A 17,490-nucleotide genomic window follows, 5' to 3' on the forward strand; every position below is an offset into this window, starting at 1 on the left:
AGATTCGTTCATGAGGTTATCCACATATACAAACACAGAGACAATTTCAACCAAGAAGATGGATTCTGGCTTAGCAATCATTGGAAGGATTTGATAAACCATTTCGGGTCTTAAATGATTGTGTTCACGCTTACGGTGACTTTCAGACCGCATTCCATTCTCTTCCTCTCCCCCCTCCTCTTTTCCGAACATAGATGGACTTGTCCATCTGAACAACTGCCAAAATCGCTGTCCGTGTTGCTAACGTTAAGAAAAAAACGCCACTTTTTTGAAATTTTCTTGCAAAATTTACCTGATGATGATTGCTTGTGTTGCAGTCGAAACGTCATGAGAATTTTATTGCTTTATATTTTTATTATTTTATTGTTTCCCTTCTACGTGACTTTACCGAAAGAATATAAAAAATGTGTGTTTTAATATTTACGCGTGTTTTTTATTTATTTAGAGCCCCTTTATAACATATGCTACAGGCCCCACACTAGCTTAATCCGGCACTGCTAGCTGCAGTGACTGTAGCATTTTATTGGAATGAAGGGCGTTCCAGACAGCCGCATAAGCGCATCAGGAAGTCGTCTTTATTCCATGGCCAGCCAAATGCCGCTGCTGCGAGGATGGCCAGGGTAGTCAAAACTAAAAACTATTAAAGATGTCTTTTTTATTTTACCAGGCAAGGCCCACTGAGCAGCTATATAGCTCTCTTTTCAGAAGCGACCTGGCTATCACAAATGATAGCTCAACGAAGTGGCTTATCATCATGTGGAAATTTATAGCATCAAATACTCTAAACACGTTATGTTTCTAAATGTGGAGGGAAAACCCGGAAGACCCGGAGAAAAATCCACGTGACCACAGGAAGGCAGACAGCAACAGCAGGCGTCGTCAGGGTCGGGATTGATCCCACGACCTCCTGCATACCAGGCGAGGGAGTTAACAGCTCCTAGCCACCGTTGGCGTGGTGATGGTTTCAGGTACACTGAGATTCAGGGCCTGGCTCCAGCTCCACCCAGATGAGGTTGAGTGGGAGAGGGGCAGCAGAGCTGTTGATGTGTGGGAGCCATCAGAGCAGTGATTCACCGATACGGAGATGGAACCACACCCCGAGAGAAATGGTGATAAAGAGATAGACAACATATGTGGGTGACCAGCTGGATACGAGATACGGATTAGTGGTCACATGTACGCGTGTGCGTACCGTCCGTAACCAACCATGCTAATCGGAGGTGCGAGGGAAGGACAACAAACTATGGGTTGTGTGAGTCTATGGGTCTCTGTGTGAGTCTGTGGGTCTTTGTGTGACTCTATGTATGTGTAGTGTCAACGATTCAGAGACAGAGTTTCTAGAAGGCACCGGTCTCGTCCACACACTCTCCACAGGAGCTTAGCCTAGCTCAGGGGTGTCCAAACTTTTTGCAAAGAGGGCAAAATTTGATAAAGTGAAGATGCCCGGGGGCCAATAGTTCCTTCTGGCATTTTTTTTACCACAAACGTTCCATGAATATACACACTGTTATAAAACAATTGTCATTGTCACAATTACCTTTATTTTTCAAATTACAATGTAACTAAATATAAGCCACTCAGGCAGATTTGAACAACTCTAAAAACACAATTCTGCCTTTCATTCAGTCAGATAACATTGAACAAACTGTATAGAATACATTAAATTTTCATGAGTTACATATCTTTGCCTCATGAACATTTTAAACAGGAGTTATAAGTAATGCAAAGTGGTCTGTTATCATTAAACTTTAAAACAAGTGAATTTTTCCCTTGTCTTTTACAATATCTTTCAGAAAGCAATAGTTTGTGTCACATCTACAGGTACATAACATCAACAGTTATAGCCAAATCTTATTCAAGAGTTTAATAAAACAAGTACCATAAGTCCCAGTGCATTAGTGTGCTTTAGGCTTTTCACTGTTAATAGTGACAGATGTTACTGTTCAGAACACTCAATTTCAGATTGATCAAGGAACAGAAAACTTACTGACACTAATGAGAAGGGTGATACTGAGATCTAGATTTCAGTAAAGAGACCAGGTCTGGCTTGAGGGCAGTGGTTGAGATGCGTAAAATGTTACGCAAGTGGGAGTCACTCATCCTTGACCTCAATCGGTTCTTGTTTAAGTTCATGACTGAGAATGTTTGCTCACACAAATATGTGGAGCTGAATAAGCTCAGCATTTTCTTAGCAAATGACCGCATTTATGGAAACCTGCTTTTGTCCAGCTGCCGGTAAAAGTCAACAAGAGAACTCATCGTCACACTGCAGCTCAATGAGCTCCAGCTGCAGCTGTGGAGGAGCATCATCAGGGTCCACAGAGAAGGGAGAAGAGAAAAGCAGCATGTCCTTTTCAATAACTGCAAAGTCCCGAAAGCGTTTGTTAAAAGAAAGAGATGCGGTAGCTGTTGCATAACTCTTCATTTGCGCACCGATGTTGTCCTGTGGGAAACTGTCAATGACCTCTTTCAAAGCTGGGAAGTGCGCGGTGCAGGGCTCTGTTTGGGACAAGTGTCTTTGGAAAAGTTGCAGTTTGGTTCCAAACGTGAGCGTATAGCTGGCTCACCACTGCATCTTTTCCTTGAAGATTAACATTCAGCGCATTCAGATGCTTCGTTATGTCAACCAAAAAAGCCAGATTTGCCAGCCATACAGGCCGGACAGTTCTTCCATTGGTTGTCCCTTCTCACCCAAAAAATGTCCAATTTCCTCTTTGAGAGAGAAAAATCGCTGCAGTGCGGACCCCCGACTTAGCCACCGCACATCGTTGTGATATATTACGTCACCGTATTCAGCCTGGATGTCACGCAAGAACTGCTGAAACTGTCGGTGGTATAGAGCTTTAGAGCGAATAGAATTGATTGCCTTTGCCACTGTTTCATAACATCGTCAAATTTGAGATGTTTGGCGCAGAGAGCCTGCTGGTGAATGATAAAGTGAAGTTTAATAGCGTTACCTGCTTCTTCGCTAAATTTATTGCAGATCAGTGTGGACAATCTACTTCGCTCACCAGCCATGGCAGGCACACCATCGGTAATGATCCTAGAAACTTTACTCCATATCATCAACAGCTTCACAAACAGAAACGAATACATCTATTCCTCTGGTTTGCCCTTTAAGGCTTTTGAGGTCAAGCAGCTCCTCTGTCACGTTCATGTTATCATCAACTCCTCTTAAAAAATAGGTAGTTGTACAGTGTCAGATGCATCGGTACTTTCGTCTCAGGCTAATGAGAAATAATCAAAAGCCACTCCCCTATCCCCCAGTTTTCTCTGAATATCTGACGATATGTTCGCGGCACGGATGCAGAGCCAGACAGCATTAGAATGGTGCTGCCACCATGTGGTGAAAGGAGGAATTACATCTTTAAAGTTTTATGATTTATTTATTCTGACAGAGCTAGCGAGCCATAAATAACACATTATAAGACCAAAGCTGCGGGCCGTATGAAATCTGACCGTGGGCCGTGATTGGCCCGCGGGCCGGACTTTGGACATGCCTGGCCGAGCCTGTACACAACACTGACGGCGCTGACTGGGATAGTCAACTATTATCTTTGTAGTGGGATATCTTGCGGAGACGATCAACGATGATGGGGACGAGACGACAGCAACGACGAGACGAGTCCACTCCCAGAACCGGCAGCCTTGAGCTCCCGCTCTCAGCTCCTTCTATGCTATCAGTACGGCCTGGCTCTGCCCTGCTGCCAGCGCCTCAATTCTCGAACCCACTTGCAGGTTCCAGGGGACTCCAGATGGGGTCCTCCGTGATCGTTACCCTAGTTTCTCCTCTCTGCCAACACACCGTGCACACCCTCGCCGGCGTGTGTATTGTCTATCCACCACAGTTGCCGCTGCTGTCCACCAGCTGGCGCTATTACATGTGAAGTATTCGGAATGACGGCAGAAAACCACTTGACGGTAGCACACTTTTTATTAAACCTTGTCTTCTCACGATAACACGTGTAGTCACTATTCCTCGCACTACACACTCCACTTGACACGTGTGGTCACTACTTCTCACACTACACACTCCACTTGACACGTGTGGTCACTACTTCTCTCACTACACACTCCACTTGACACATGTGGTTACTACGGCTCACACTACACACTCACGCTGCACGCTCACAGCCACTCCAGCCCCGTAGTGTCCGTGGAGCCTACAGGCCCACCCCAGCTTGGGCGTGGGTCACAACCTCTGGGTCCCGTGGGCCGGCCCTCACACGGACGTTCGGCCCCGGGTCCCAGGGTCCCGCCTCTGAGTCACACAGGGCCCCGGTCCTTACAAGGACAGCGGGACTAGGTGCCTCAGGGTCCTATCTCTTCCTCCTCCGTCTTCAGTCTTCGCTGGTCACCAACTCCCCGTGCGCCTGTGCGCACCGCCTTATATAGCCTCCGCTCCCGGGAGACGGAGCGTATGCGGACCTCGACGTGAGCACCCCCCTTAGTTGACCAATCCCCACGCGCTGCCTCAGGATCCCCTCGCTGTCAGCGCGCGTCACCGATACCCAGCCAATCACCGCCTCATAACCCCTGACCCCGCGCTGACCCCTGATCCTTCACCGTCAGCGCGCGTCACCAACACACATAGCCAAACACTATGCGCTGGCACACGATCCTTACCCCAGCGCGTATCACCACTACATCACCCCCTCCCACATAGCTCGCAGCCGGCCCGGCTGTTAAACAACACAACAACAACAACAAAAACCCCATTAAGCACGCACATTTGTGACAAGGTGACAATCGCGACAGGGCATCCGCGTTAGTGTGGCGCAACCCCTTACGGTAGGTGGTCGTAAACTGATAGTCCTGGAGGACTTCCAACCACCGTGACAACTGGCCCGAGGGTTGGGCGACCCTCAACGAATACTGAAGCGCCGCGTGGTCCGTCCGGACCGTAAAATGACGGCCATAGAGATACGGTCTAAATTGCTGTACAAAAAAAACAATAGCCAGCAACTCGCGACGGGTGACGCAGTAGCGCTGTTCCGCCGGTGACAAAACCCTGCTACCATAGGCGACCACCCGTTCGACTCCCCCAACGACTTGTGAGAGCACCCCCCCAATGCCCGTGTTGCTAGCATCCGTGTCTAGCAAGAAGGGACTTGTAAAGTCAGGATAACGCAAGGGCAGGGCACCCACCAAGGCGTCCCGGAGGGAGCAGAACGCGGCCTCCTCCTCCGGTCCCCACCGGAACTTGACTCCTTTAGCCGTTAGAGCGTGCAAGGGTTTTGCAATGGTGGCGAAATGCTCAACGAATCGGCGGTAGTAAGAAGCAAAACCGATGAAACTGCGCACGTCCGAAACCGACGTGGGCGTTGGCCATGAACTGACACAGTTCGTCTTCGCGGGATCGGTAGAGATCCCCGAAGAATCGACAATGTGGCCCAAGTATCTCACGGACTTACGAAGAAGGTGGCATTTGGCCGGTTTAAACTTTAATTTAGCCGATCGCATCCGCAAGAACACCCCTCTCAATCGCTGGAGGTGTTCCTCAAACGTTTTACTGAAAACAATTACATCGTCTAGGTAAATCAAGCAAGTATCCCATTGCAAACCCGACAAAACCAACTCCATAAGGCGCTGAAACGTTGCGGGAGCGGAGTGAAGTCCCATGGGTAACCGGTTAAACTGGAACAGGCCCCCTGGCATCCGAAATGCTGTCTTAGGTCTAGACTCGTCACCGAGTGGCAGCTGCCAGAATCCCGATAATAAATCAAGAGTAGAAAAATATCGCGCACCAGACAATGCATCGAGGGACTCGTCCATTCTGGGGAGCGGATACGCGTCAGCCACGGAGATTTTTTTCAGGCGACGGAAATCTACACAAAATCGCAAGGACCCGTCTTGCCTTTTAACCAGCACGATAGATGCTCCCCAAGGACTGGAAGAAGGCGAAATAATGTCGGCCGCCAGCATATCGTTGACGGCCGACTGAACGTGTTCCTTCTCAGCAGGACTCAGCCGGAAGGGATTTAGCCTGACCGGTGCCGCATCGCCTGTTTTAATATGGTGGCGCAACAGGTCCGTGCACCCAATGTCATATTTGTGCTTACTGAACACATCAGAGAATTCTATCAGCAACGCACGCAGCGCACCCAACTGTACCCTTGACAAATCCTTCGAGTCCGCGCACAGCGAATCGACCCATTCAAGGTCCTCCCTCGATGGAATTTTCTGCGCCGGGACTGGATCAACATGCGCAACAAGGCGCAGGGACCCGTGCCACGTGAGCAAGCACAGTGCCCTGCTGAATAACGGCCGGCCGCGAACCAGCGTTTAAAACCATCACGAACGGGTCCTTGTCAGCCCGAACCAACGTGTGAGCCACCGACAAATCGAGACCTCCGACAGTCCTATTTGATGGACCCAAAAGCATGCCCTGTTCCGAGGTCTCCCCATCCAATGGTTTCCTCAATCGGAGGGGAATCAACATCTGTGAGCCCGGGGGCACGTGCACGGTCTGTGTCGCCAGTGCTTGTATCGTAGCGCACGCCGTCCGAATTTCCGTAGGATTCGACAAAAAAGAAATACGGCGACCCGATGGTAGCTCAATGCAACGCTGATCGATGAGAATTTTAATGGGCATTTTAGCCAAAAAATCTGTGCCCAACAGACAAGGAACTGCTAAGGAAGAGGAAACGAAAACGGGTCCCGACAATTTAATATCTCCAATGCAAATGGACGCCCGAATCTGCCCGACAATGCCCAACGAGCCCCCATTTGCCGCGTAAAATGGCACGTCCACCGGAAGCAGAGGTCGACATTGGACGGGGAGAATGTTGTAAATGAGGTCTGATATAATAATCGCCGACGCCCCCGTGTCGACCAACACCCTGACCTCGACCCCGTCAATGAATCCCGTAACGACCGATGAACCCGCCGACGCAGCCACTATTCTGTGACCCAACTCAGACCATTTAATGTTCCCTCGGTCCCGCACGAACCCCCCTCGCCGAACCGAATCCCCGATCCCTAATCGGCCTTCCTCCGCCGCAAAGCGGCGGCCCATGTGTGACGTGCATGTAGGCCGAACATGTGAAGTGCCGCGACTTGCCGGGGGTAGTAGGGATGACTTGGGGCCTTGGTCGTCGTCCAGCCGAGGTCCCATGGCGCGCTGACGTGGAGCGTGGCAACCGGACGCCACGTGGCCCCGGAGGCCACAGTTGTAACACGTGATGAGGGACGTCGGAGGTCTCGGTTGCTCCAGCTTGCGGGCCGATCGCAGAGGCGAACGACCCCCTGACCTCCAGTCCCCCGGTCGTCCAGTGGTGAACGCCTCCTCTCGTGGGCAGACGACTTGGGGCTCGGTGACCACCGGGCCCGGAGCTGAGGCCACGGCAGCAGTGCAGACGACCCCCTGTTTACGCTTGAGGACCTCGTGCGCCTGTATACTTGTTGCGACCCGCAAGGAAGAAATATCGACCTCGTCGGCCGTGTTGATGGGGACCCCCAGGTCATGCGCCAACTTGAGCAGTTGCTCCAAGACCATCGCATCCTGGCCCTCCTCGTCCATACGAGGGAACGCGGCGTCGGCGAGAGCCAACAACGCCGTGCGGTAGGCGAGCGTGGTCTCCGTGTCCGCCTTCCGTCAGTCGTAAAAGTGATGGCGACAAGCCGAAAGAGGTCCATAGACCTTGGCCATGAGGCCCAGCACAGCCTTAAGCGTGGAGCAGTCCGACCTCTGTGCGGACCTGAAGGCCGCGAGCGCGTCGTCGTCCAACATGGCAGGCAGTGCCCGCAGCGCCGTAGCGTCGGACCAGGCCGACATTTCCTGATGCGCCAGAAACCTGCGTTGGAATGCGCCCCAGTCCCCGCCTTCCGCCTTGAAGGCTGACAACGTGGGAAGGCGCTGCTGGAAGATGAAGTCGTCCTCTGCCACGTGGTTCCTCTCCGCCGCCCTGTCGGTCTGCAAGATGGCGGCCCCAATGGCGGGTGGCTGATGGCGGTCCGTAGCGCGCGCTGATGACGTAAGCGGGCGCGCTTGGAGAACCGCCGCCACGTGTTGCTCGCCGTTCCCGCCAAAAGATGTCCGCGCTGTTGAAATGGCGGGAACTGCCCAGTCATTTTGGCGGGAATCTGCGGGGCGACCCTGTTGAATGTCCGCCGACGTCCTCGCTCCTCCCGCCACGGCAAGCAGCAGCTCCGCCAGACGGGAGTGCGCCTCGCGGAGTCCGGCATCAGCCCCCAGTCGCTCGTCCGGCGCCCCCGGCGGGTCCTGCGGCGTCGGCATTTCCTCGTCCTCTCCCCCTGATGCCAGCTGGCCCGAGTCGTCGAGGTTATCCTCGCGGTCAATCCCGTGAGTCCGACGAGTCTTCCTTGTATCCATGCCTGGAAGAGTTTCACTTCTGACGCCAGTTGAAGTATTCGGAATGACGGCAGAAAACCACTTGACGGTAGCACACTTTTTATTAAACCTTGTCTTCTCACGATAACCCGTGTAGTCACTATTCCTCGCACTACACACTCCACTTGACACGTGTGGTCACTACTTCTCTCACTACACACTCCACTTGACACGTGTGGTTACTACGGCTCACACTACACACTCACGCTGCACGCTCACAGCCACTCCAGCCCCGTAGTGTCCGTGGAGCCTACAGGCCCACCCCAACTTGGGCGTGGGTCACAACCTCTGGGTCCCGCGGGCCGGCCCTCACACGGACGTTCGGCCCCGGGTCCCAAGGTCCCGCCGCTGAGTCACACAGGGCCCCGGTCCTTACAAGGACAGCGGGACTAGGTGCCTCAGGGCCCTATTTCTTTCTCCTCTGTCTTCAGTCTTCGCTGGTCACCAACTCCCCGTGCGCCTGTGCGCACCGCCTTATATAGCCTCCGCTCCCGGGAGACGGAGCGTATGCGGACCTCGACGTGAGCACCCCCCTTAGTTGACCAATCCCCACGCGCTGCCTCAGGATCCCCTCGCTGTCAGCGCGCGTCACCGATACCCAGCCAATCACCGCCTCATAACCCCTGACCCCGCGCTGACCCCTGATCCTTCACCGTCAGCGCGCGTCACCAACACACACAGCCAATCACTACGCGCTGGCACACGATCCTTACCCCAGCGTGTATCACCACTACACATGTGTAATGACATGATGACAACCTGCTGGTTAGAAAAGGGAAGCACGGGTACAGGCACCGCTAAAACAACATCCAATCCAAAAGGGAGAGGTATCTGGGCCAAAGGTAATGGGCAGGGCTGGCCAGGATACTACGGGAACCCGCTCGTAGTTTCCACAATAGGGCGTGGCCAGAGGCAGAGCCTAGCCGGGCTTGTGGTGATATAAGAAGTAGCAGAGGAGGACTCAGGGGTTCGTGTGTGGAGTCTTGGGTCCAGAATGCATCGCTGCTCGCCGTCATCTCTCTCCGTCGTCCGGCCACGTGGAAGATCTCCTGCGGCTTCCATCACCATTCCCAGCACGCCGCCAGCCAACGGCGTGAAAGAGTGCGGACGGTGGAACCACGCCGAGTGATCGGCCGTGTGTGTGTAACCCATAGAGACGCTAACATCCAGTGTTGTACTCAGTGAGAGATAGGGTTGTCCTGTGTTGTGCCCGTATATGACTAAAATAAGTACCCTCTATACGAGGTGTCGCGGAAGTCGCTCATTACATGTGTATGTTCAACTTCTTTTGCACCGTACATAGCCAACCGCGCTAATCAGAGGTGCTGTGGAAAGACAACACACTATGGGTCTTTGTGTGAGTCTATGGGCCTCTGTGTGGGAATCTACATACGTATTTACATTGAACTTCTTTCGCACCGTGGTAATCGGAGGCACGGAGGAAAGAACAATCAAGTATGGGTCTGTGTGAGTCTATGGGTCTCTCTATGTATGTGTACATTGAACTTCTTTCGCACAGTACGTAGCCAACCGCAATAACCGGAGGGACGGTGGAAGGACGACAGCAGACATGATCATTCCAGGCTGCGCAATTGTTTTTATTGTGATGCTCATTTACCCACAAAATAAATTTTATTTTAGGAGAATCCTGCCAAGTTTTCACAGTAGGGGAGTAACGTGTAATCCCAATTGTAATTCCGGGGGGGGGGGGGGGAACCCAAATAGAACAAGGAGAGAACACGCAACAAACTACATGGAGAAAGGCACCTGCGTATGTAACCTAGGCCCTTCTTCCTGTGAGGCGCAAGGGTGACCACTGCGCCATCCTGCAGACCCGGCAATACCTACGTATGGTTTAACTTGGCCTGGTGGCAAGCGCTAATTCTATCATAGCAGCGAATGGAAATATAAAAATTACAGTAGTCCCTCAGTTCACGTTTTTTTTATACATTCCACGAAAAAAACTAAGTTAACCGAAATCCATGTTAATCGAGTACAGGAATGACGTTGGCTGAGGGCATGGCTCAGCCCCACTTATGGGTGCTCGGATTGGCTGAAATAGGCGCCACTGCGTGCATAACATAAACATGGTACCGTTAGTCAACATGTTAAGGTCAGTCTAGACCAGGGGTCGGCAACCAAAATAACAAGAAGAGCCATTTCTTTCCAATTCGGTACAAAATTCAGTATTTCAAGAGCCGCAATGCATCTGAGCACATACTGTACATACGTACATATCGTCAAGAAGCAGCCTGTAAAGAGCCGCATGCGGCTTCGGAGACGTAGGTTGCCGACCCCTGGTCTAGACCATGGGGGTCCCTATGGGAGGCGAAACATTCACAAAAAAACGTTAACCGACAGTCACCGTTAACCGAGGGACTATTGCATATAAAATGACAGTAGCTTCCAGCAGAAACGAATACAAAGCCACGTTAATACATTAACGCTCTCTTACGTGTGCACCAGCACGTGGATTAAAACATTTACAGCGTTCGTCGCAATATATCTCACTTAACTTAGCCTAAAGAAAGACGTGGAAATACAGTATATTAAAAAAACAGCGTTCACTACCACTGGCAGTATTGATATGTTAGGAACGTTAGTCCGAGTTCAGTAATTGGGCTCTCAAGCGAAGGCAGCCTTAGATGAAAATAACAAGTCTAAAAAGAATCGATGTGAATCTTAGGCTAAGGAACCCTTAGAAGGCCATTGGGAAACCAAAGATAAAATATGCCTGAATTCAAATTAAAGGGCACCACAGTGCAAGTTAAGGGAAGGCAAAGTTCAGGGTTCACAGGTAAATGGCGCTTAAGGCTGGGTTAGAAAAATTAAAGGAATGCCTTAGGCCATGTTAAGGCTCAATAAACAAGTTAAAGAAAGACCTGAGCCAGGTAAAGGGATCGTTGGGTAGCTATGGTGTTGTCACCTTGACGAGAAAACAACCTAGAACCTAATTCGTAGACAAGGGGACGATCGTGGAAAAATCAGAACAGGTGGCATCCCTAACTCAGGCTGAGGTGAAAAGACCTATAAACAAGTGAAGGGATTGTACGGATGTATGCTGAACGTCTTTTGTACTGTACGTAGCCAACCATGCCAATCTGAAGTGTGGCGGGGGAAGGATCACAAACTAAACACAAAAAGCAGTTCTAAAGATATGAGTTTTTCAATCTAGATGATGATTTAAAAGTGCATAGCTCCAGTGGCTTCCTAATATCAAAAGAGCGTTCCAGACGGCCGCGGAATCGCATCTGAAAGAGCTGCGCATTGACGTGACCATCTTTGTTTGATGGATAGTCGGACAAGGAATTCATAATCGAAGTTAATAAGGGCTGTCTGGCCTAAATGTCCCTTAGTCTGAGGGGAAGCCATGAGCTGAAGATAAACCGTGCAAACATCCTGGACGTAACATCACATTCTTCAACGTGCTAATCACCGCAGCCCAACTACTTTCGTCTTACAAAGTTTTCACGTTCCTAGCCCATTAGAAGCCATGATGGCCACATAAAGGCCTCAGCTCTAATGATTAACACAGGGCAGCCTATGAGCAGGGCCCGAGAGACCCTGCCCCAGCCCTCCCCCATTGCCTGGACACCAGCTCCACACAGCAGGTTAGGGGATCTAGGCATGCAAGGGCACGTGCTCGGCCTAAAAGAAAACGCAATGGGGCACAGCCCTGCAAATTGCATTCTCACACCGCTTCAGGCACAAGGACCTCCACTGGAGGCATTTGGCCTACTCTTCCATACCAGCCAGACAAAATGAATCCCACGTAAAAAGACCTGCCGGTGGACTGTAGTGACCCATTTACACTGCTGGGTGCACAGAGGTGGTGGGGGGGGTCGGGATCTGAGAAGAATTTTTAAAACATTCTTTTAATTTTACCAGGTAAGGCCCCACTGAGCTGCTATGTCGTATCTCTTTTTCAGAAGTGACCATGGCTATCACAAATAATAGCTCAACGAAGTGGCTTATCATCATCGTGTGGAAATGTATAGCAGCCAAACACTTTACACGTGTGTTTCTAAAGGTGGCGGGAAAAACTGGCGGACCCGGAGAAAAATCCACGCGACCACGGGGAGAGAGAAAGATGAAAACTCCGAATATACAGCAGGCATCAGGGTCGGGATAAAATCCACAACTTCCTGTGTACACTGCGACCTATACTTAAAATTTTTAAGGCATTTTAAAGAAGCAAATAAGGTGAACTTTCGAGTTAATATCCAAGCAGTTTTTCTACTAATGAGAACATAAAATTCCAGTTTTCTTATGGGATATGTGAATCATATACGTGAAATAAACACGTGACAAAATCCATCTGTGCTGCTGTTGAAAAATAAATCAAATAATCCGCGTGAATATCGGGGGAACATATCAACGCATCACCTGGAATCTGGTTCTTCTCTGGTGGGACAATCGTTTTATCATTCATGAAATCATGAGCACCGACTTGGTGATGTCATGGATCATGGGAAGAATGAAATTTGTGAAAAAATGTGCAGATTACAGGGTAAGCACGGCACGTGACGACGAACTCAATCTCTATTGTTGCTTCTGTAATCCGTGGTACACCACGGCAGAGTGGAAAACACTTCGCGGGCTGCAGAGCCGCGATCTGTGGAAGTGGACGGGGGATAATTCAGAGCTGCAGGGAAATCTGTGACGGCGAAGTCGTTCCCGAGCTTTATCATTTTGGTGTTGTATCCGCGGACTGGCTTTAACTGACGTGACTCGTTAAGCGGAAGAAGAAAAAAATTCCATTTCTTTTTCGAAGACTTCCAAATCAAAGTCTAAAAAAGTGTTTTACTAGAAATCCAAACATTTATCGAGAATTACTTTAGTCGCGGGTCACGTGTGGCGCTTCGTGTAATCCACTGATTACTTGAGTCACGAGTCACTGGAATCCAAAAACATTTCATGGACTCATGGACATCGTGCAGTTCTTCCCTCCTATAATCCGTGGCACACCATGGAGGCACAGACAATTTCGTTGCACAATATATAAGCCTGACATCGGCGGTGTTCTGCGAATTTCAGGTTCTGCGATGATACGGCACACCCTCTGCCCCCCCCCCCCCCCCCCCACCACAAGATCAATGCAGATTGTTGAAATTCTGTCGTATTATCATAATACTTGTTGTATCATCGTTATTGTATTATCATAATCATTGTTGTTGTATTATCATCATCATCGTTGTTGTATCATCATCATCATCATTGTTGTTGTATTATCATCATCATTGGTCTTCAGGCGATGGAGGTCAATGGATGGCTCCGCTGGGGCGTCGCGGTGTCACGTAGGCACGTGTTCCGTTCGGCACTCAGCGCGCGATGAATCTCGCCAAAGTCGGGACGCTGGGCGGCGTCGCGCACCCAGCAGCGCAGCATCAGTGCCCGGACGCGCTCAGGACAAGCCTCCGGCTCTGGCAGAAACACCTGGGGGGGTGGGAGATAGGTGAAAGGATCACACGACGCAGATGTCAATGCAAGAATAAAGGCACGGGCGTCAGTGTCGTCATCATCGAATGGACTAAGTCGATAAAATCCACAGACCGATCAATGCCTGTATTCTTAGTCCAAGTCAGAATCAAAATGACAGGAGTCTCTCCTGTAAAGGTGACCGGTTGACGGTTTTTGCGGTTAACGTTTTCGCCTCACGTTAAAATGTTGACTAACGGTACAGTGTTTGCGCTATGCACGCGGAAGCACCAAATTTTGGCCAATCTGGGTCTGCCCCGAGACCTCCTGTCAGTGAGCCTTCGACACTTCACGTGGCCTCAAATTGCACCTAGCACCGTGGTGACGTCACTGTCACTAATGGTGAATGGCGGGTATTGGTGTGTGTGACGCAGGAATGTTGTTGTTAGCGCGATGCACTATAAACCTGGTGACCCGAGTCGATTCCCGCTCATGGCCAACACCAGTGGCGATTATCTGAGCCGGTCCTGGGCCTCCTCCAGGTCGAATCAGCCTCAAGTGAGTATCGAGTGAGGTGTTAAGTAAACATCACCACTAGGGAGACAAAGGTGGTCGGGTGTGGTGCTCACCACCGACCGCCTCATATGCCGTGCCAGCCTTCATAGGTGTTACTCCCTAAAATAACTTGCCCCAATAGTCTGTTATGTCTATACGGGGGTGTTTTTCTTTGTGTGTGAGTTTCTGTGAGGTCTCGGGAAAGGAGAAACCCCGCAGGTCAGAAAACATCATGGGGTTGGCAAGGTGGGGGTTGCACCCTGCTGGGGCTGCTGTGCGTCAAATATGGGGGGAAATAGTCACCCGTTGTTCGTGGCCGACTGATTTTCAATCTGTTGATGAAGTGCGAAGAGTAATCTCGAGCCTGAGACCAGATAAAGGGCCACTCCAAAATCAATTGTGTGGTTGTGCCACGCGGTTGTGCCACGTGGTTGTGCCACGTGGTTGCACTGTGTGGTTGTGCCACGTGTTTGCTCTACGTGGTTGTGCCACGTGGTTGCTCTGCGTGGTTGTGCTGCGTGGTTGTGCCACATGGTTGCATCGTGTGGTTGCTCCGCACGGTTGCGGCCGTGTCCGTCACCTGTTTTCCCTGGTTGCGAAAGAATTCCCCGGCGTTCTCCACCACCTGCTCGTCCGTCATGCCGCAGTATGGCTGCGTGCGGCACAGCGTGAACACCTCCCACAGCGTCACGCCGAACGCCCACACATCGCTCGCACCGGTGAACTTGCCCTGCAGCGTGGCGACATCACGGGGGCAGGAGCAGGGAGAGGCGCAGAGAAGAAACAAAAATATGATGATGATGCCAGTTACCCAGGAAAGTTTTACGGTGGTGGTGATGATGATGATGATGGCAGTGGTGGTGATAACGCTGCTGATGGTGGTGATTGTGATGATGGTGGTGGTGAAACAACAATAATGATGGTGGTCATGGTGATTATGTATGCATGTTTAACTTCTTTTGCACCATACGTAACCAACTGTTTGTATGTTGAACTTCTTTCGCAACATACATAGCCAATTATATGTATGTTGAACTTATTTTGCACTATACGTAGCCAACTGTATGTGTTGAACTTATTTTTCAACGTACTTAGCCAATTATATGTGTGTTGAACTTCTTTCACACCATACGTAGCCAACTGTATGTATGTTGAACGTCTTTCACATCGTACATAGCCAACCGTGCTAATCGGAAGTGCGGGGGTAGGACAACAAACTATACACAAAAGCTGTTCTAAGGAAATGAGTTTTCAATTTAGATGACGATTTCAAAGTGCATAGCTCCAGGAGCTTCCGAATATCGGAAAGGAAAAGCATTCCAGATGGCCGCAAAAGCACATCTGAAACTGCACGATGCAGTTACCACCGTCTTTGTTCGATGGCTGAGCCAAAAGCCACTGTTGCTGCTGCGATGAAGGCCGCAGTTTGCGTGATGTTGGTTTATGCTCCTTGATGAGATCGGCGAGGTATCGTGGCTGAGCCAAGTTACAGAGACTTTCTTGCCTTCCACACAGACGCTCTTTGCAGCCCGCTTCAAGGACAAGATTTGAGTCTCGTGTCGATATTGACAACAGGATCGTGTTCTATCCAGGCCGTGACTAAATGGTCAATCACTTCCCGGAGTCCCCCTGTCGAGCTTTGCCAGAAGGACTAAATGCCGTCCGCACATCTCAAGTTGGAGATCCTGCGGCCTTCTTACGAGCAGCTCGCCTCACTTCAAAATCAAAAAAATAAAATTGGCCCCTTTGTCACGGCCAGTTCCTGCCGAGAACTATAAACAAAATGTGACGAGAGGTCAAAGAGTGCGCTGATGGAGCCCTCCCTCCTCCCTTCGCAAGGCGAGGAGCCGCACCGACGCTCGTCGGTTGCTGCCCAGTCTCGCAAGGGCGTCTGAGCAAGCAAAGTGTGGTGGACGCAGGCGCCACGTGTGATACCAGGTGGAGATCAGCGGTGCCGAGTCGAATTCCTTCCTTCTTTCTTGCTTTGCCGGTGATTAAAACTTTGGCATTGGCTCTCGCAGTGGGCCCGCCTGCATGGTCTGGTGAATACTACTTAAACTACTAAAAAAAAATTATTTACCAGGTAAGACCCACTGAGCTATAGAGCTCTTTTTCCAGAAGCGACCTGCCCATCACAACCGAGACCTTAACTAAGTAGGCTTTATATCATCATCAACATGTGATACATTTTCAGCAGCAGCCAAATATTATAAACGCATGGTGATGTCAATTCTAAACGTGGAGGGAAAAACCGGAGGACCCAGAGAAAAATCCACGCGGCCACAGGGAGAGAGACATGCAAACTCCAAATGTACAGCAGGCAGCATTTGGGTCGGAATGGAGCCCACGACCTCCTCCATACCAGGCAAGGTAGTTAACATCTCCCCACAGCGGAGTCACCCTGAGGTGGTAGGCAGGCTGCTGCTCCTCACCGTCTCGAAGGCCGATATGGTTATGTGCTTCAGGGAGGACATTCAAAGTTATCCATGAAGCGCTTTCCTTTGTCCCTCCCATCGTCCACTGCTGCCCGTCGGAGAGCCAGGAGAAAGGGACGTGCATGCAGTGGCTGGTCCATCAGAGTATCGCCTCAATGCTGCTGGGGTCAGCTTGGAGGAGAACACTCGCATTGACTTTTAATTTGGGATGCTTCTATTACGTGTTTATTATGCATTGTATTATACTTTTAGTTCATTACAATGTGATGTCGTTTTTTTATAAATAAACATTATTATTGTTGTTTACATTGTGGCAGTTACTTCATTCAGTCCTGTAAAGCATGTTGTATTGCATTGTTTGCACCAATTGTGCTATGTAGGTAAAGTTTGACTGATTGGTGTACTGAGTTGGAGGCCTCAGCAAAGGCCACGCAGCACATGCAGAGTCGCTGCTACTGGGCTTCTCTGGTGTTGGCCACGATGATCCTTGAGGATGGCGATCTGAGATGACGTGCCATGGCCTGGCCGAAAGCCCACTTGCTCGCTCATCAGCTGCTTTTACCTGCTCCGTCTCCTTCAGGATTCTATCCACAGTCACTTTCTTCGGCATGCAACTCCATAGGGATTATCCAGCAGTTGATTTCGCTGACACAGTCTTCGTTTGGCAGCAAAAACAGTCCCAGACCACACCGAAATTGAACAATTTGAACAATTTAAATGTGCAATTTT

At 50.3% G+C, this 17,490-nt stretch overlaps 1 protein-coding gene across 8 annotated transcripts in view; it reads right to left on the reverse strand.

Annotated features, from left to right (window-relative positions):
* Positions 1–9,930: 9,930 nt before the first annotated feature.
* Positions 9,931–17,490, reverse strand: part of LOC133361111 (discoidin domain-containing receptor 2-like) — a 104,235-nt gene continuing 96,675 nt past the window's right edge. For all 8 annotated transcript variants that reach the window (XM_061579950.1, XM_061579947.1, XM_061579951.1 and 5 more), the window contains 2 exons: positions 14,907–15,056; positions 9,931–13,789 (listed from right to left, as the gene is read on the reverse strand). In XM_061579950.1, the coding sequence (XP_061435934.1) occupies positions 13,601–13,789; positions 14,907–15,056 (339 nt within the window). In that variant the 3' untranslated portion in view covers positions 9,931–13,600. The remainder of the gene's footprint in view (positions 13,790–14,906; positions 15,057–17,490) is intronic.

Source organism: Lethenteron reissneri, chromosome 71 (genome assembly GCF_015708825.2).
Source record: "Lethenteron reissneri isolate LAM-NWPU_2019-01 chromosome 71, ASM1570882v1, whole genome shotgun sequence".
In the NCBI taxonomy this organism is placed as follows: Eukaryota; Metazoa; Chordata; class Hyperoartia; order Petromyzontiformes; family Petromyzontidae; genus Lethenteron; species Lethenteron reissneri.